At 44.6% G+C, this 21,454-nt stretch overlaps 1 protein-coding gene across 3 annotated transcripts in view; it reads left to right on the top strand.

Moving 5' to 3' along the window:
- Positions 1 to 21,454, top strand: part of LOC147712981 (uncharacterized) — a 105,363-nt gene that overhangs the window by 63,154 nt on the left and 20,755 nt on the right. For all 3 annotated transcript variants that reach the window (XM_086923602.1, XM_086923604.1, XM_086923603.1), the window contains exon 6: positions 10,581 to 10,697. In XM_086923602.1, the coding sequence (XP_086779728.1) occupies positions 10,581 to 10,697 (117 nt within the window). The remainder of the gene's footprint in view (positions 1 to 10,580; positions 10,698 to 21,454) is intronic.

Here is a 21,454-nt window from a genome sequence, read left to right on the forward strand (position 1 = left end):
TTTTCGCCAAACCCGATTTCTGCCACCAGACATTAGAGCGGAGGTGGCGCCTGAGACAACTGATTTCCCCATTCCAGCAGTTGGGAGCTGAAGTCAAACTAATGAATCCTGCCAGACTTAAAGTAATCTCCAACGGGGTACCAAGGTTTTCCTGCCAAAATAAAAGCTGGAGAATACTTGGAAGAATTGAAAACCAGGAAAAGCTCGAGATAAAAAAAAATGTCAGCAAAACATGACCTTACTATTTTTCCCTGTGCTTACTCTCTCGCTTTGATAGGTTTTACACCCCTTTGAACCCCCTGGGATTGGGACAAAAGTAGCATTACGGCGGCTCTTTGCGAGACTCATAACCAATGTAGTAGGCTGCTGCATGTTTTCTTTTATTTTTTGAATGCCTTTTTCTTCATTTCTTTAAGAATTTTTCTTTTCCTCCCCGTAAAATAGAGGGAAAGCAAAAGGGCGACTAGCTGATTGAAAATTTTATATTGTCTTGCTTTGGCGTGGTCGTCAGCCGGGGCTCATGTCTGACCACCATCATTCAGGTTATGCCTGATTGCTCAGAAAGAGGTCGGGGGATGGGCCGGTCTCAAAAATGGCACAGAAAGTTCTTATGGCACTTTTTGACATCTATACACTTTTGTATTCATTTAGTAAGATTTTGGGTGAGGCTAAATGTTTCTTCATAAGCTCTAGATGGCTAAGATAGATTCACTTAGGCTTGTCTCCACCAATATCTGCGGTCTGAATGACCCCACAAAAAGGCAAAATGTTGCCCAAGGTCTACGCTCTCTAGGGGGCAGTATCCTCTACCCCCAGGAGACCCACATAGAGGGTTCACAGAAGCATCTATTGGACACACTGGGGTTCAAAGTCTTGGGGGCTACCACGTAGGGTGCCAAGACTAAGGGAGTAGGAATTTTGTCTGATGGAAGATTATCTCTTAGCAATCCCTGTGTCAAATCAGACCCACTGGCCAGATGGGTAATAGCCGAATGCCACCTCCCTTTACCCTCTGCTCAATGTATGGGAGCAACATAGATGACCCAGGAATCCTCAACTTGGTTTCAGGGGAGCTAGCTCAATGGCCTACCCCAATTATTCTATGTGGCGATCTCAATATACATCTGCGCAGTGACTGAAACATTGATAATAAGTGGGACTACAAGGGCAGAAAACCCCAAGTTTTTCAAGCCCTAATTAACGTAATCCAGGTTAATGGACTAAGCGATACTTGGGCTAGCCTAAATCCTACACAACCTGGCTATACTTTTTTCTGCCCCGCATCACACACTTGTTAGATTAGATTACTTTTTTGTTTCAACCTCACTCCTTAGCAAATGTACCTTAGACACTGCACCCCGTTTTATGTCTGATCATAATCCCCTCATTCTAAACATCAATGGACTTGGAAATTGGAAGGAGGCTCCGAGATGGAGCTTTGAGAAAGCCTACCAGACGCATATGCAAAATTGGATCCAGGAATTCCTGGAGATAAATGTCGGTACTGCCTCGGTAATGACCGTCTGGGATACACTAAAGGCGGGGATCAGGGGTGAAACTCTAAGGTTCTCAGCCAGGAAGAACCAGAAAGACAAACTACTAATTAGCGAGTTGCAGGGGAAATTAAGGAGAGCCGAAACTAACCTGTTACAAATGGTCAAAGCAGGGCAAGATATTGAAACTGTGCAAAAATAAGTGGTTCTAGCTAAAGCAGAAATCGGAGCAGAAAAAACTGTGGCCAAGTGGGCAACCCTAAGGGAAAAAAACTATGAGTGCAGTGACCGTATTGGGCACCATCTGGCCGTCAAGATTAGACAACAGTTCACAAGCAGTGAAATGCACACAATCAAGCTGGCCATCGGGAATGAGACCAATGACTCTAACGCAATATTAGGGGGGTTTCAGGAATTTTACTCTTATGTTATATACGGAGGAGAAGCCTGTCTCAACTAATTCAAGTGAAAACGAGACCGCTAGCTACCTAAACAAGATTATTCTTAGACACCTTGACCCGATAACAGAGAGCTGCTTATCCTTAGCCAGTCTGCCAGATGGGAAAGCCGCAGGTGTGGACTGCATCCCGGTGGAATTTTACAAGATTAATGCCCCCCAAATTAAATCAATTTTCACTAATGTGGTAACCTCTATTTTTAACAGGGCTCCTCCCCCTGCCTCATGGTCCAATGCCAGAATTTCTATTTTTCCTAAGAAGGGTAAGTCTCCTCTAGAAATGAGCTGGTACAGACCCATCACTCATATCAACTGTGACTCCAAAGTCTTCTCTTAAATACTGGCATCTAGAATTTCATCTGTCATCGAGTCCCTGGTCTCAGAATGGCAGCATGGTTTTATTCCAAAAAAGGAACTACTGAACATGTCAGGCGGTCCATTACCCTGTTTGATGCCGCTCAAATAGCAGGAGACCCGATGTCACTAACATTACTAGACGCTGAAAAAGCATTTGACCGGGTCTCCTGGTGCTTCCTGTGGGCTCTCATGGGCAGGATGGGCTTTGGACCTAGACTCACACAGGCGGTACAGGCTCTATATTTAAAACCAACGGCTTGTGTCTCCATCAATGGGCGACTCACTGACCAATTAAAAATCTCCCGGTGCACCAGGCAGGGTTGCCCCTGCTCCCCTCTATTATTCGCCCTCAATTTAGACCCGTTTATTAAACAAATAGAAAGGAATCCTGACATCCTGCGAATAATAGCCAAAATACCTTGCCATTACCTCTCCAGATCCCAAGAACTCTATAATGGCTCTGGAGCTAGAGGCACAAAAATTTGGGAAAATCTCGGGCTATGCCCTGAACAAAAATAAAACTCAAATAATTATGAACAAAGAGATCACCTGAACTGATGCCAGGGTAGTGCCAAAGTCCAAATACCTGGGAGTTTCTATATCTGCCAACATTGGTGACATTGTAACCAACAATCTAGTCCCTCTCGCTGCCGACACCAAGAAAGCCCTTAAACAAATGACAATCTACACTCGACTCTTGTTGGCAGATGTAACATAATAAAAATGACATACTTTCGCAAGCTCCTTTACTTTTTTCGCACCATACCCCTGGAATTTAGCAAAAGTAATCTACAGAGATTTCAGCAAATATTCACACAGTTTATCTGGGCTCACTCACAACCAAGGCGGGATGTTAGGCAACTATCTCTTCCAAGAGATCAGGGTGGGTGGGCCTTCCCCAACATTATGTTGTACTACTCGGCATCAGTCATGCAATATAGCTCTGAGTTGGTACGGGACCTCTCTTTCTTTTCCGTATCTGGGCTACCTTCCCCTTTCCAAATCCTATTGGGTGAAGAACATTGTGGCTGTCTCCTCCGAGAGATCTCGTGCGGATATTACAACTGTGTGAGATTCAAGACCTTAATGAATTCATACAAGGTCTTTCGCAACATCCGTAGAATATTTGGACTGGGAAGATTTAACTTTTACTCTCCCATCATTTCAAATTGCAATCCCCCGCTATTTTTGGCAGGTCCTACCTCTCTGATTGGCACAGGGCAGGAATCACGAAATTAGGCGACCTATCACAAACAAGGGTGTTAAAACTTTCAGAAACCTACAATTTAAATATGGTCTGAAAAGCCTAGATGCCTTTAAGTATCTCTCCATACAGGATTTTCTTTCCAGAAAGGTGGGGGGCACCGCAGGGTTTGTAGAAGTGGAACTTCTTAGCACACTACGTAACACCACGGTCCTTCGAATAGGTCTTCTGTATAGCATATTGAATAGACAAACCCCAGATGACTTACAGACAATAGCTGACAAATGGCACACCAAACTTGAAGCTCCACATAGTATCTTTTTTAACTCCTTGGCTCTTTCACAAAACATCTTGCTCTCAGCTAAACTGCAGGCAAAACACTTCAAGACCATCTTCTTTCTCTACATTACCCCGAGTAAGATCTCTAAGTGGGGAGTTGTCAAAGGCACACTCTGTCCCCGGTGTTCGGAGTTTGGCGCCAACTCAATTCACATATTTGCAACCTGCCCTAAACTTGCCCCAAGCCTCCTTAAGGTTCAGGAATGGCTGCGGAAAGTCACCACTAAGCCCCTCATCCTTACGCCGACCGTCATCATGCTGGAGATCCAGTCAGAAACCATTAGGATTAAAAATGAGGAAATAATTATCATTGCAGTGGCAGTCTGGAGGATCTGTGTCGCTTCTGCATGGTTGGATACCGATTCCCCTTCATTCCCTTCAGTGGCTGGCCAGGCTAGTCGCTACGTATCACTTAAAGAAAGCCGTCTATGCTAGGAAAGGGCGTAATGCTCGGGAAAAGGGCTGTGAGGTTTGGGAAATGTTAACATCTTGATTGGAACAGTCGAGTTAATCTGGCCTGTGTTCTTTTTCCTGCCTTGATTTTTTCTGTTTCTGCCTTTTATTTTATTCTGTTCTCGCTCACTCTTTCTTTTCTCGCCCTCAGTATTATTTTTTGTATTCTTGACATTTCAGTGCCATGTATAACCAAGTTTCTTGCTTTCTTTTTTAGGTCTCGCTCTCGAGACCTATTGTCGTGGAGTTGCCTCTCAAGGGAGACAGACCGGGGCACGCATGGCGATTCTGGTCTGTGGACGCGCATGTCCAGCCCAGCGCCGTGCACATCTGTTGCTCCACATTCACACTCACGGAAGCACACACACACACGCGCTCGCGCACACACACACAACCGCACATACATGCACGCACACACATAGAGACATACACGGCCCCCCACACATATCCTGGTCACGTTCCCCAAGCTGTGTAGTGTGCAGAGCAGCACATCTTCTAAAACACTGGCAGTTTTCATTGATGCGTTTCAGAGCATAAGGATAAATGCTTCAAATAACTTAGCCGTTGTAATGCTGGTTCCTTATTTTGTTTGCTATTTGTGTAATTGAAAGGGCTGGTTGCCTGTGGCGATTGAGGTTTACGCCCTATTTAGGAAACGTAGTCCGACGCATTCCAACATCTTGCAATATCTACTTTCGCAAAACTGGCTATCATTCTGGTTTCGTTCCATGTGCATGCAATGTCTTTAACTCGTTTGTATATATTATTGAGACAGGGCCAATTACATATTCCCTATTTGCGCTAATTTACCTTGACCGCTAAGATCTCTGTAAAAATGAAGCCGGTCTTGTTACATCTGCCACTATCGATCCCAGCCATATATTATCCAGTTACAACCTGACCTACTGCTAAAGTACTGAGGCAGAGGGATCGAGCCCTGAGATAAATCACATTAATATTTCCTATTAATTCCACGGCCCCCCACACATAGACATACATGCCCCCACGCACGCACATACACACACACACACACACAGGAGCACACACATACAGAGACACACACCACCCTCCCCTGCCCCCGCCTCCGCACACAGGAGCTCACAGAGACACCCCCGCCGCACGCACAAGCGCGCAGAACCCCCGCCGCACACACGAGCGCACAGAACACAACCCCTCCACCGCACACACGAGCGCACAGAGACAAACCGCCCCGCCCTTGAAGCCCCACTCACCTCATCGGCGCAACTCTAAACTTCAGCCGCCACCGCTCCTCTGGCCGGGCACTCCGTGGGCGCGGGCTTCCAGCAGAAAACGGAAGTCCCGCCCCACAACAGCTTTCGGCAAGGCACGCACGCGCGCGTCTTGTTTTGTTTTAGGAAGGCAGCCGTGCTGCCAGCTGGATGGAGACTAAAGGGGCAGGTAGCTCCCACGCCTATATCTAATTGGAATTGGGGAGGAAACCGGGTAGTGTCTTGGAGGAGGGGTGCTAACACGCTCTCATGGAAGAATCGGTGGGTAGTGTGACTACCGGTGGTGGAGGCCATATTGTCCTGAGTCAGATTAGGTGCTTGAGAGACGTTGCATGGAAGAGGAAAGCCCGTCTCACAGAGACGTGACCGGCTGAGAAGAGATAGTAAACATATAGGCTTACTTCTTTTGAGTCCGTGTCTGTGGGGATTAGGGCGTCCTGTGAGAGTGCGAGGCATCTGCCGGGACCTGATATAAGTAGTAGTCGTGAGCGCTCCTGGTGTGGCTCTGTCCACAGCGTCAGAGTGCTCGGAACCACGAGAAATGTCATCCGTGATCCGAAGGCTGTGTAATTAGGGTCAGTGCTATGCCTGTGTTCGTGCGATGTTACAGAACATGCAATATATTGTCCTGTGTAGAGAGTGAGAAGGGATTGTCTCAAGTTAACAACAAAAGGAGGTTTCTTTTTTTTGTTGCTTTAAATCCGAAATGGAAATTATCCTAAAAATAGTTAATCGCTTATATTAGGCAAAGCTGACAAAATGTACGTATGAGCACAAGAGAAGGGATGTTAAAAACATAGCACTGACAAAAGGGGTAGGAAGGAACTTTGGGTGAGGGAGAATCATGAAGCTGGCCCACCTACCTGCAGTGTGGTTTATTAACATCCCGAGGTGTATCACACCCACAGCACCGCTGACCTGAAGGATGCCCAATGCAGCAGCTGTGTGGTACATGTCTACGTTTTTGGAGGAGTCAGAAGGAAGTGCATAGATTAGTACAAGCAGCACAATGTGATTTGCGGCTGGTACTCACACAGCCTTGCCCTGAACACGCATGAGAATGCAGCAGGTGAATTTTGTCGGCCGCCCCTGGACAGCACATGTGCTATAGACACTCCGGAAAGCAGAGCTGGGCAGGACCCGAGGGGAAAAGCGACAGTTCTACAACTAAACTCACCGATTCACGCTGGAGACTCCTGATTTCAAGCCAAGTGAATGTTTCAAAAACGGCTGAGAGCCAAGTAAGTGTTCAATGCTAACAAAAGTGCAGGTGTCATTTTAAAGCAGGACTGCGGTTTGTACAAAGCCATGCACATAACTGCCTTTATGAAAGTTCATCTCATTTTTACATGATATACATGCTAAACATTTTTCGGGCTGGGCTCGTGCACATGCTCTTAGAGCCCAGGAAGACCCCTGGCCCGACTCACTGTGACAATTTTTTTACTTCCACCTCTACATCTATAGAGTTTGTCTGGGGGGACTGAGTTGTTCTAGACTCATCAAATTACACCTGATTGTTTACAGGATTCATGGGACAGGTAACAGCACCCACGGCCAAAGGTCACAAATCGGCCATCTGTTGACTATTTTGTTGCCTTTCACCATGTACGGATCTACTCTGTTGTCTTTTTTTCCCCTACCTTCGCGCTGCATGAATACCATACACAAGCTTTAAGACACGCACACACACTACCCAGCTGCCACAGCTCTCTCTCTGCCTCTCTCTCTACCTCTCTCTCTGCCTCTCTCTCTACCTCTGTCTCCCTCTCTGTACCTCTCTACCGCTCTCTCTCTATCTCTACCTCTCTCTCTCTACCTCTCCACCTCTCTCTCTACCCCTCTCTCGCTCTACCTCTCTCTACACCTCTCTCTCTACCTCTCCTCTCTACTTCTCTCTACCCCCCTCTCTCTCTCTCTCTCTCTCTCTACACCTCTCTCTCTCTACCTCTACCTCTCTACCTCTCCCCACCTCTCTACCACTCTCTACTGCTCTCCACCTCTCTACCTCTCTACTGCTCTCTTTCTACCTCTCTAACTCTCTCTCTGCCTCTCTCTCTACCTCTCTCTCTCTCTCTCTCTACCTCTCTCTCTTTACCTCTCTCTCTCTACCCCTCGCTCTCTCTACCTCTCTCTCTCTACCTCTCTCTCTCTCTCTACCTCTCTCTGCCTCTCTCAACCTACCTCTACACCTCTCTACCTCCACCTGTCTACCTCCACTTCTCTACCACCACCTCTCTACCTCCACCTCTCTCTCTCTCTCTCTCTACCTCTCTCTCTCTCTACCTCTCTCCCTCTACCTCGCTCCCTCTACCTCGCTCCCTCTACCTCTCTCCATCTACCTCTCTCTCCCTCTCTCAAATATGGCTGCGTCTATGTCGGATGCAGTGGACTAAATGGCAGCCGGAGCTGATAGCACTGCTTGTTTTTTTATTCCGCACTCCCCATTGCTCTGTTACTAATTGTGGACATTGCAGATTTTTTTGAGGTCTCGCTTGGCAGCTGCCATTTGCTACCATGTGCTCTGCCACAAGAAAAGTGCGTTCATTCTCTTAAATTTTTATTGTTTGCATTATTGAAATTTACGATCTTAGTAATGTCCATCTTGGATTGGTCAATAAAAAAAAACATAGGCAACAGCGCCATTCTGTAGGCGTGCATAGTAACGCATGCAGGTTTAAGTCATAACACATGCAGGCCATACAGCACAAAATGACTAGCTGTCAGTGCACACTTCCACCAGGCACACACACCACCAGCCGGCAGTGCACACTTCCACTAGGCACACACACCACCAGCCATCAATGCACAATTTCTACAGGCACACACACCACCAGCCATCAGTGCACACATCAAATGTTAACTCATCCACAATTAACTATTGTAGCAATCGCAGTATGGCGCTCTTTACTTTTAAACATATTCATCTAAAGTGCAGCATGGCACAATTGCTACAAAAAAATAAACATTTTTTTGGGCTACAATTTATAGACTTTTGTTGCAATTGGTGTTGCAATATTTAGCAATGCCAATAGCTCAAACTTAATTAATGCGAGACCTATTGCATTGCAAATGCTTGTTTTTTTTCTTTCTCTCTTTTGTGCCAAATATATATATTTTTTTTTTATATCGCTGTTTCACTGATTGGGAGGTGGGGGTGAGCTTAATGTCTTACCACTCTACTATTTTTGACATTGCTAAATAAAAACCTTTTTTAAAAAAAAATAATAATAATTTATTCACAAACCTTAGTTGTTTAGTAATGTTTTAGGAAGTAATGACAATATATTGAGCAGTCACCTCTATGTTTTTATAATCATTGGTCTGTATGAAGTCTGTAGAGGAGGGGGAAATGTAAAGATAGTTGTACATTTCATCCTTCAATCTGAATTCTTGTGGAAGCACTTATTTGGGCAATTGGTCTTACTGAAGTGGGCTTACAAGAATTAATAGATGCAATGTTTCTTTCATTTCCTAAACCTTTAGGGTTTTGCTTTGCGGCTGTCACAGACCAGGACAATTGGATCATTTCAGGGTTAGTCATGTCCCTCATGTTTTGAACCAACCACTCACCAGAATCTTTAAAAGAAAACAAATTATTTGTCCATCAGTCATGGGGAGGCCTCTGATGTTGTCCATGACGACCCGTCCCACGCTAAGATGTATAATTTGCCAACCTTTTCAAGGTTTGTCATTAAAAGTATTCTGATAACTAACATGTTTCAATAAAGGTCATGTAGGCAGGGGAAACCCGTCTAAATTCTCCTGGCATATATTGAGGAATAGCTTCGATTGAAAATGTTTTAAGTATCCACATTTCATTTTATATATCACAAATGCTGTCTACCTTTTCCATCTATCTAATAAATTAATGTAAAACGACACATGTGTAGTCACATATACAAATGAAGAAAATATCCATTAGAGGCTACAACATACAAAGAATATCAATAGAACATACAGTGAGCAAACCTTGCATGATGAAGAGTTTGTTGTCAGTGTGTAGAAATTGGATAAAGTAACTGGGTCATCAACAACAAATGCGTTGAACCATTTGGCAGAATTTGGAAGTACTGAAAACTGGAAAGAATCTGCTTTGAAAATCATAGATTTTCTTGAACTGTGTTAATCTGGGCTAATGCTCTAATATCGAATGAGCTACACTTGATTTCTAGGGTGTCAGAATCTTTAATTTTACAGAACCACACTATTAAAAAGTTGATTTTTTGCTGAGTTAGTATCAAGTTTCTGTCGTCTCTATCATATTAGGTTTTTTAAAAAGAGTAAAGTGACATGCTATGCAAAAGAGACTGGAGTGATGACATGGGCATAATGATTTAAAATAATATACGGAGGGAGATTAAAGAAAAGTCTCTAGCTAAATCTACAAATTTAGCCTTAAATCTGGTACCGCAGAACATTGAATCTCTGATGCAATACCTTGAGATATAGGAGGACTAATGTTGGACTTTGACTGGTGAGTAATAGTGATGTTATATATGTACCCATATGAGGCCTGAGCGATAAAGGCTAGTTTTTTTGTGATTATTGCAGTTAAATATTGTGATATTTCAGCATTGCTGTAAATTTACAGGGCAACACTTGGAAGTAGAAAGTCTATAATGTGAATTCTGTTAAGTTACTGCTCAAACATGCTCCCATGTGGACGGGTATGCCCAGATGTGGGTATCGTGCTCACCATGCCACTGCAGTCAAGCTAGCTTGGCTGATGAGGGGTGAAACCCCTAAAAACGATCCTAGGATACTTGTTTCCAGTCTAGGGAACACCTGTCTTGGCAGTTCGGGCTGGGCTGTTCCCATGGGGATCAGGGTCGGGACTGATTTGCATATGCCTGGGTCTAAACTAGAATGGCATGGGGAGCAAAAAAACAATGGTTGTATGCCCAGATCTCTGTACTGGGGTGTTGTATGACATTGTTCAGCATACCGTCTATCAATTGTTCTTTTTGTCCATGAGAAATGCAACATCAGCCACATATCTAACTAATAATTTATTCTCTGAGCAGACATCTATTCTCCAGTCCACCCAGACATCCTTCAACAGATTGAGGAACAGAAAGAGCTGCTTTGCAGAGATTGGTCAGACTTAGACAGAACAAAAATCAATAACCCTCCTAACAAAGGTGAGTTAAATGTCTAAATGGTAGTGGATATACGAGTTCTTCCTTTTCTAAGCCTTGTGAACAAGTTCTAAACCATGATCCTGTCACAAGGAGTTCTATGGAATACCATTGTCTCAATGTGTAAAACAATGTGTCTCCAACAATACTACTGAGAGACACAGCTCGGATATTACTGCTGTATTTTGCCTATCCTGCATGTCTAATTCCCATCAGACCCCCCAGGATATAGCGGCATGGATTAGCAAATTTAGCGGCACAAATATGGAATTTAGCTGCACAAAGATGGCAATTTAACAGCATTTTTGTGGCACCTTATTTTACTCATAATCATTCATTTTCACCTGAAAGAAATGATTTTTACCCTTTTAGGTTTAAATTCCTTTTTTAATCTTTACTTCACAGGGAACCGGTAGCTTCTCAGACATCTTAAAATGATTTTTGTTATAATTTACCACTAGCATACCACACCAAAATGCACAACGTGTTAGTTACTTGAAATGATAACTAGAATACTAAACTATTGCAAATGAAACAATCCTTGGCAGAGCCAGACATACTAGCTTTGCCAACTGCACTTCAAAACAAAATTCGAATTCGGAAGAAATAGTTTCAGGCCGCATTTCAGGAAACTGAACCAAAGTGCACAGAGCTCTTAGGAAGCGATGTGGAGAGCAAAGGGTTTTTGTTCTTCATGTCAATGCGCATGTTAGGTCGCAACGATAAGAATACATTTCCAGTTTTTTAATCCTTGTTATTCTTTCTTTTAGCCGTTGGCAGGTGAAAAACGCTCTCCACCCTTCTAAAATAAGAACTAGGCTGCCCTACCAAACCACAGCATGGTACATAAACGAGCATATCCTACAATAGTGCTCTCATAGGCAACCTCCATAACAGGACACAATCTTGGTGGGAAACGTGGCGTTGGGATTACACCATATTGTAAACTATGCTTGGTGATCCTTCACAATGCTAAAAGTTGTCATATACTGAAAATTGGATGATGGTCAGAGAACCAGATGGCATTCAAGCTCTCCCTTTGCTGGAAGTAGGCAATATCCTTGTCAGTTGGGCTCCCGCAGGCAGAGAAGACAATATTCCAGCCAGTCTTGTCCAGATCTGTGTTGCATCAATGCTGCACAGACGGCGACTGACACAGACTGAGACTAGGATGGTTGATATCCTACCTCAGCACTGGACCGACCACTCCCTAATCTACTTCGAGATCTCCATATCTACTGAGGGGAATAGAAGTGAACGACCGGTAACCTATAGGAAGGGACGGAACTGGTCTAAATTACCGAAGGATAAAACAAAGCCTATTTTCATGAGCAATGTTTCCTATGATCCAAAGGAATCGGTAGACCTGAACTATCAAAAATATTGTAATTACATCATAAAGACCCTAGATAGACTTGCCCCTCTGAAAATTATAAAAAATAAGACGAAACCATCTGCCCCCTGGTTTAATGAGGAGCTGAAATCCCTACGCAATGCACGCCGACAGGCAGAAAAGAAATGGCGTAGATATTATTCAGAGATGGACAAAAAACTGCTGAAAGTGGAACAGGCTAAATACAAAGGAGCCATCGCCAAAGCTAAGGCTCTCTTCTATGCCACTACTATTCTTCAGTCCCCTAACAGTACTAAAACCCTTTTTAACATAATAAGGGATCTCTCACATCCCACCTGTACGAGTAATAAGGTGGTTGCTACACAAGAACTTTGTGATGAGATTGCGACCTATTTTCAGGAAAAGATCGCTAAAATTGTGGGAGGGCTGAATGAGGAAAGGGATAGCTGCAAAGATGCAGAGGCACAGACAGAAGAAGAGGAACCCTCACCAATATTGTCATCACTGGAAAATTTCACCCCTCTCACAGAAGAGCTCTTTCTTAGACTGGCCCAGAATGTATCATCTGGGTCCCCTTTAGACCCTCTTCCGCACAGGATCTGGAAAGAATATGGGCCAGAGTTGTTCCCCTGGATGCATCAGATCTGTCGCCAATCTCTTGAAGAAGGCATAGTGCCGGAAGCATGGAAACAGGCAGTGGTTACCCCCCTGCTTAAGAAGCCTTCGCTTGACCCTACTATCCCGGCGCATTTTAGACCCATCTCCCTCCTGCCCTACCCGATAAAAATTTTGGAGAAGGTGGTCAGTAGATCCTTGTCAGGCTATCTGGAAGATAACTGCCTGCTAGATAAGGACCAGTTCGGCTTCCGCCCTGGCCACGGAACAGAAACTGTATTAGCAACCATGCTGGACACCCTTCGAATGCGCGCCGACAATGGCAACTCCTCAGTCTTGGTGCTGTTGGACATGTCGGCCGCATTCGATACGGTTAGCCATGCAGTTCTGCTAAACAGGCTGGAAAAACTGGGCGTGAAGGGCAAAGCCCTGAGGTGGATACAATCCTACATGACAGGGAGACAACAGATGGTAACCCTAGCACCCTTTTCATCGCCCAAGTCCCTGGTCAGTCATGGAGTACCTCAGGGCTCCTCAATCAGCCCTATTCTTTTTAATCTTTATCTGCAGCCCCTGATCCCCATGATCAAATCCTTCGGTATAGATCTGATAAACTACGCCGATGACACACAATTGGTGTTTTCTCTAGAAGGAAGACAGGCGGTGACTATGGAGACCTTCCAGAACTGCATGAACAAGGTGTCCAGGTGGTTGACAATAAACTCCCTTCAATTTAATGAGGGGAAGACAGAGGTTGTCTACTGTTCGTCAGCCAAGCTGAGTCAACAACCCTCCCATGAGATCAGGCTCGCGCCGGGAGCAGAACCCTGCATCCCAGTTAAGACTGTGCGCAATCTAGGGGTACTGTTTGATGCGGATCTTCAAATGACCTCTCAGACCAATAAAACCATAAGTGTCTGTTATGTATTGTTGAAGGCACTCAGACAGATTCTGCCCCTCCTGCCTGACGAATCTAGACCACTAGTAGTTAGGAGTGTGATTCTGGCCAGACTGGACTATTGTAACTCGCTATATCTAGGGGCCCCCTTATATATCCTACAGGGGCTCCAGAGGGTCCAGTCTATAGCGGCCAAGCTGGCACTTAAAAGACCACGCAGTTCTTCCACTACGTCGGCGCTAAGAGATCTACACTGGCTGCCAATCGGGAGTAGAGTTGCCTTCAAGTCCCTATGTATCGTGTAAAGAGCCCTGCACAACACAGGACCTATCCCTTTACAGGAAAGGATCTCCTGGTATAGTCCGTCCAGGTCCCTGCGCTCTGCTAGCCAGAGTTTGGCAGCAATTACCAGGATCAGGAGATCAAGGATGGGAGGCAGAGCGTTCTGTACCTCTGCCTCCAGGCTGTGGAATGAGCTTCCCCAGAACATCAGACAAATTGACACCCTACTGGGTTTCAGAAAGAGCCTGAAAACCTGGCTGTTCGCCAAAGTATAATCCCCCTGACTCTATCTAATAGCTTTGGCGGCTGGTTTATATGTCATGACAGCTAGTGTATTGTATACCATCTGATTACCATCTGACTACTTCCTGTTGGGCGCCAGGATACCCGTAGGGTGACAGTTGCGCATTACAAATAATAAATACAATACAATACGGCCCACTAGGATGAGTTCTAGGGTAAGATTAGTGCACAGGTTGGGGTGATAGTATGCTATTTTTTTAATCGTCTGGAAAGTGACTGTGCCTTTAGGGGAACAGCTGAATAGTTGTCATTTTTATGACCTTCCTGAGAGGCACACTTGTGGTGGCAAATTCCTTGACATAACCAGAAAAACAGAGTTCCATTCAAAGAGGGATTTCAAGTTAGTGATTTCAGTGGGCATATCTTGCGATGTTGGCAATCTTGTCTGGGTCCGGTTGCATATCCTAATTGGACAAAACTGTGGCCAAAGAATGTGAGTTCCGATTTGCTTAATTCACACATGTCCTGCATGTTTATTTGCTCTGTGTTCCCTGTGGCATGACGTCTCTGTATCTCTCTTCAGGTAAAGACCCACACACTACAGTACAAGAATGCTTCATCTGATGAAATTCCATCACTGGTCTCCATCTTGTGGGTGAGAGGAACAGACCGGTCTCTTTTCAGACGGCCTGCTTCTCCCTTTAAAGATTTAAGCGTTTATTACATTATGTACATTAGGATCAAACAGTAATGTGGTAAAACACAAGCTTTTTTTTTTTTTTACAAAAATGCCTATTTTGCAGGAATTTTTTCAAAAGTCAGTTCAAGGGGGGTGAAGGTACGACAGAAGGTTGGGTGGGTTGGTCTCCGGGTTGGTTGTCGAAGCTGTTGTGGATGTCTGCGATTTTGTCGTGGAAGAACGAAGCTAGGGAGTCGCAAAGGGTTTGAGAGGGAGTGATGTCGTTGGAGTTGGCAGTAGGGTTGGTAAACTCTTTGACGATGTTGAATAATTCCTTGCTGTTGTGGGCGTTGTTGTCAAGTCGGTCTTTGAATGCGGCTTTCTTGGCAGTCCGGATCAGTTGGTGGTGTATGCGGGTGGCGTTTTTAAAGGCGTCCCTGGTGCTGGTGTTTGGGTCTTTTTTCCAGGCCTTCTCAAGGGAGCGACAGAGTTTCTTGGATTTCTTAAGATCATCGTTGAACCAGGGGGCGTTTTTGCTGCCTAGTTTGATTTGACGTTTCTTCAAAGGTGCTAGGTTGTCGGCGCTGTTGGTTAGCCATTGAGTGAGGTTAATGGCTGCTTGGTTGGGGTTCGAAGAGTGGGCAGGGGGATTTTGAAGAAGCGATGAGGAGATCTGGTCGATGGTGATTTTGTTCCAATTTCTTCGCAGAGTAGGTTGTGGTCTTTTTGTAGACTAAGTGAACGCAGCTGTGGTCCGTCCAATGGAGAACTGTGGTGTGACTGAAGGAGATATGTTTGCTGGAAGTGAAGATAGGGTCGAGTGTGTGACCTGCGTAGTGAGTGGGGGTATTAACAAGTTGTTTGAGTCCGAGGTTGACGAGATTGTCCAGAAGGGTGGTGGTGGTGGTGTTGCTGTCGTTGCTCTTTTCCAGGTGAAAATTGAGGTCTCCCAATAGAATGTAGTTCTCGGAGGGGAGGGTGTGTGGGGTGATAAAGTCAGTAATGTCTTCACTGAATTGTGCACGGGGTCCTGGTGGCCTGTAGAGGAGGGTGCCTCTGAGTGTGGTCTTGGGGTCGGTGTGGATCTGGAAGTGAAGGTGTTCGGCGCTAGCGAGGTTGACGTCTGAGCTGGTTGAGATGCGGATGGAATTCTTATGGACGATAGCGATGCCTCCTCCTGTCTGGTTGGTACGGTCTTTTCGGATGATCTTGTAGCCTTCCGGGATGGCAATGGTTATGTCTGGGGCTGAGGAGGCGTTCATCCATGTTTCTGTTAGGAAGGCGACGTCCGGAGAGATGGTGTCTAGTAGATTCCAAAGGTCGATGGCGTGTCTGTGGACCGAGCGGGTGTTGAGCAGGATGCATTTTAGGTAGTTGGTGTCAGATCTCTGTTTGGTGTTAGTGGATGAAGAGTTGGTCTTGGTGCCGTCATACTTGCAGGAGTTGCATGTGAAGGGTCCATGGGTGTGTCCAGGAGCGGCTTGGGCGCAGTTGGGGAGTCGACCGCGGTTTAGGGCTTAGAGGGTGGAGGCGTCGTATGTAATGCGGGTGGGGTGGGTGGGACGGGGGCCAGGGGGTCTGGCGCTGGGCGCGGTCCAGGCGCAGACGGGCGTAGACGGGTTTACCTTTGGCGCACCTTCGGCGCGGCAGCAGCGCGTAGACGCTGCGCGTAAGTCCATCTGTCCATAAATGGATAGTGGGGGGGGGGGCAGAGCGTGGGAGGGTCAGCTGGGAGGCGGGAGCGGGGAGGAGACACGGGGACAGGTAAACACCAACAACAACAGCAAAATGGCGGTAGGGTAGCGCGATCCAAAGCAGGGGCACAGTCGACCTTCAAATTGCCTAAATACAGTACACGCGCTATTGAATAAATAATAAATAATGTTACCACTATGCAGGAGCACTGAGCACAAATTAATAAATTAATTAATCAGATGAAACGATACCAGGCGCTATACAGGAGCAATGAGCACAAACGATACCATGCGCTATGGAGCTGCACTTTCTCTGGACAGGCAGGGCTCGAAGAGGAGCGAGTGGGAGCGACCGCTGAGTGCGAGAACCAGACGGTCACAGAGGCAGAGGAGGACGGGGCCTGCAGAGCGATGCTAGTGTGTGGGAGGGTCAGCTGGGAGGCGGGAGCGGGGAGGAGACACGGGGACAGGTAAACACCAACAACAACAGCAAAATGGCGGTAGGGTAGCGCGATCCAAAGCAGGGGCACAGTCGACCTTCAAATTGCCTAAATACAGTACACGCGCTATTGAATAAATAATAAATAATGTTACCACTATGCAGGAGCACTGAGCACAAATTAATAAATTAATTAATCAGATGAAACGATACCAGGCGCTATACAGGAGCACTGAGCACAAACGATACCAGGCGCTATGGAGCTGCACTTTCTCTGGACAGGCAGGGCTTGAAGAGGAGCGAGTGGGAGCGACCGCTGAGTGCGAGAACCAGACGGTCGCAGAGGAGGACGGGACCTGCAGAGCGATGCTAGTGTGTAGGAGGGTCAGCTGGGAGGCGGGAGCGGGGAGGAGACACGGGGATAGGTAAACACCAACAACAACAGCAAAATGGCGGTAGGGTAGCGCGATCCAAAGCAGGGGCACAGTCGACCTTCAAATTGCCTAAATACAGTACACGCGCTATTGAATAAATAATAAATAATGTTACCACTATGCAGGAGCACTGAGCACAAATTAATAAAGTAATTAATCAGATGAAACGATACCAGGCGCTATACAGGAGCACTGAGCACAAACGATACCAGGCGCTATGGAGCTGCACTATCTCTGGACAGGCAGGGCTCGAAGAGGAGCGAGTGGGAGCGACCGCTGAGTGCGAGAACAGCCTTACTTAGGATCCATCCTAAGTTGTTAATTAGGAGTGGCTAACCCAAATCCAGCCAGGGAACAATCTTTCAAAACCCTGCTGCCACAATTTTAGCCTCAAAACAAATATCATTCAGAACAGTTATGCATCTCCCAGGAACCAATGCATCATGTATAGCCATGGTACCTCATGCCAAGCTCAATATGCACCCTCTACAACAATGCTTAATGCAATGCAACAATGGTCTCAAGCTGAAGGTAAATTGGAGGATCTAGTGTAGATCATCCGTCAAGCTTGTCACTTCCAATGGTGGGACTCCAAAAATCTAGTTCAAGGAGGGCCGTTTATAGACCCGAATTCTGCAAACACCATAACGGATGCATGTATGACTGTATGGGGAGCACACTCACAGGAAAGGACTGTTTATGGGCACTGAACACACAGTCAATCCCTTCTATATATTAATCACCTAGAGATGCTAGCTATTTATCTAGCGATAGAAGCACTCTATCCTCACCTCACAGGCATGGTAGCCTTAATCAAAATAGACAACATGACTACCATGTACTATCTGCAAAAACAGGGGGGGGGGGGGGGTGGCAGATCTTCACCGTTGTCTCTCCGAGCACAGAAAATTTGGAAGTTTGGTCTACAGCACAACATCCGGTTTTGCGCACATACATTCCAGGAGTAGACAAATACTTGGCAGATCTCCTCAGCAGGTTTATTATGTGATGAGAGGAGCACTCAAAGTTTTACCTTCTTGTCTCTTGTTTTTTTACTATTTATTAAGTTTAAACTAAAGCGTGCAGCTGAGGTGGCACGTCTGCCCTAAAACGTGCCTAATATTCAAACAACCTTATCTTAAGTGTATGCAACACTTAACCTTAGCGCACTGTTGCTGTATAGCGGAACCCGCTAAAAAAATATAAACACTCTTAAGTACGTATTCAAATGAGTTTTAGTCTTTTTACAAATGAATGTTTTCAAAGCAATTTACAATTAATCACAACATAATTTTGTTATTTGTTCAACACAAAAAATATTTTCATCATAGCATTTCAAAACTTGAATGTCAGTTTTTTTGAAAATTTTAACATTTCTTCTGTATGTGCCCAATGCATTTCGAGCTCTATGCAGCTCTTCGTCGGGGGCCTGTAAAAATGAAATATAAAATACAATCACTCAACATCTTCTAATACATGTAGATTCCATATAATGAGGCACTCAAATGGTTTTTAGAGAAAACGGTAACATTACTGCAAAATGAAACCTTCACCAACACCTTAGTGCATGTGAAAATACAAAAACCGAAAGAAACTTACTACAATCGCGCTCCTCAAGAGCTTAATCCTTCTGAAAAAACAAAACACACACGCAAACCAATCTACCTGACCTTATTTACGGGGTATATCAGAACCCAAAAATAAACACACTGAGCTGAGAACTTCCTTACCTTGAACACCAGGAGGATGAATACAAAAAGAACCTGGACTTGCAACACCAACGCTATAAAGACAGAGGCTATCCCGAGGAGGTGTTGAAGAAAGCTAGAGATCGAATTGAAACTTACAGCAGAGAAAACTTGCTGATTCAAAAACCTAAAAAACTTCTGGACAGACAAGTGTTTGTATCCAAATTTTCAACCACATCACAGAAGCTGAAAACCATAATATATAAACACTGGGATCTCTTAAAAAATGAAGTGGATTTTAACGGGATATTTAACAACAAGCCCATCTTTGCCTACAAACGATCAAAAAACTTGAAGGAACTATTAATGACCCCCACCAGGGCGATAGAAGAAACCAATAGAGGCATGAAGAAATGTCAAAATTGTGTACATTGCTCGAATGTGATTGTAGGCAAATCGTTACATCATCCACAAACTGGCAGAGAGATAAAGCTACATTACAATGGAGACTGCAATTCTAAAAACCTGATTTATTACATCAAATGTCCTTGTGGAAAAATTTACACAGGCAAAACAGAAAGAAAACTGAAAACGAGGATTTCAGAACACAAAAGTACGATTAGAAACAAGAACATAAAAAGCAACTTAGCTAAACATTGGAATGACAACAATCACAGCATAGCCCAGATTAGGTTTTCCATTCTAGAGGTAGTTAAAACTCATGAGGGGGTTGATCTCACCAGATCCCTCCTCCAGAGAGAAATTCATTGGATCAAATTTTTAGCTTCACAAGAACCTAAGGGTCTTAATGAAAAAGTCGATTTATCATGTTTCTTATGACCCCCCTTTACTCTGTTTCTGTATCGAGTACGATGTCTGTAACTTGGATTAATTTACAGAGAATAATATTCCATCTTTGGTAACTACCACTGTATAACTTTGTGCTTTCTCTTAATTTCTCTTCACATTTTCTTTTTCACAATCACTTTCTGGTCTTTATTTTGCTATTCCAAGATGGCGCTGGTTAGCATTTTTAGTTTTAGATCTACTAGTCCGTTTTTTATGTTGATCGGCAGTTCTCCGCGTATAGAACCAGGTGAGGCGAGTCACCTCGCATCCACTGTTCCCAAAGAGTTACGGTTGTGAGCGGAATAGAGAGTTGGTCGTTGTGGACGTTGAGTTTGTATAAGAAGGTGAGCGTGTTGCGCGTAGCAGCGCTGTTTATATCTTTTCATCAGGGTAACTTATCCCGGCTGACAGGTGATGGTTTCTTCGTTATTTTCAGGTAGAAAAGCGAACCATTGGGTACACGATACTATTGCTTGAATACTGGTTCATTGGTGTTCAAGGTAAGGAAGTTCTCAGCTCAGTGTGTTTATTTTTGGGTTCTGATATACCCCGTAAATAAGGTCAGGTAGATTGGTTTGCGTGTGTGTTTTGTTTTTTCAGAAGGATTAAGCTCTTGAGGAGCGCGATTGTAGTAAGTTTCTTTCGTTTTTTGTATTTTCACATGCACTAAGGTGTTGGTGAAGGTTTCATTTTGCAGTAATGTTACCGTTTTCTCTAAAAACCATTTGAGTGCCTCATTATATGGAATCTACATGTATTAGAAGATGTTGAGTGATTGTATTTTATATTTCATTTTTACAGGCCCCCGACGAAGAGCTGCATAGAGCTCGAAATGCATTGGGCACATACAGAAGAAATGTTAAAATTTTCAAAAAAACTGACATTCAAGTTTTGAAATGCTATGATGAAAATATTTTTTGTGTTGAACAAATAACAAAATTATGTTGTGATTAATTGTAAATTGCTTTGAAAACATTCATTTGTAAAAAGACTAAAACTCATTTGAATACGTACTTAAGAGTGTTTATATTTTTTTAGTGGGTTCCGCTATACAGCAACAGTGCGCTAAGGTTAAGTGTTGCATACACTTAAGATAAGATCTCCTCAGCAGGACACGCCAACAAGTCCACGCGTGGGAACCCAATATACAAGTCTTACACCCATTCTTCCAACAATGGGGACAACCAGACGTAGCAAATTGCCAAATCTTAGCCTCCAGGTTCCAACACTCACATTCCAAAGGCAATGCACTATGGATCAATTAGTCAGGGAAATTTGCTTACTCTTTTCCACCTGTCTCCCTGCTTTCATTTGTAATTCTCAAACTGAGGGAGACATCCCTGACACTCATCCTATTTCCTACCACACGGGCCAGACAGTACACAACATTACTAGAGTTGCCAGTAGTACCCCATCAACTACTACCCTAAAGACAAGACCTCCTCACTCAGAACCTCAGCACTGTAAGACCTCCAAATTCCATATCACTCTATCTTGCTATTTTGCTCCTGATGTCTTAGAATTTGGATACCTAAATCTACTACAAGAGTGTATGGATATCTTAAAAGAAGCAAGAAGACCCACA

The sequence above is a fragment of the Lissotriton vulgaris genome, chromosome 5, assembly GCF_964263255.1.
Source record: "Lissotriton vulgaris chromosome 5, aLisVul1.2, whole genome shotgun sequence".
Lineage (NCBI taxonomy): Eukaryota > Metazoa > Chordata > Amphibia > Caudata > Salamandridae > Lissotriton > Lissotriton vulgaris.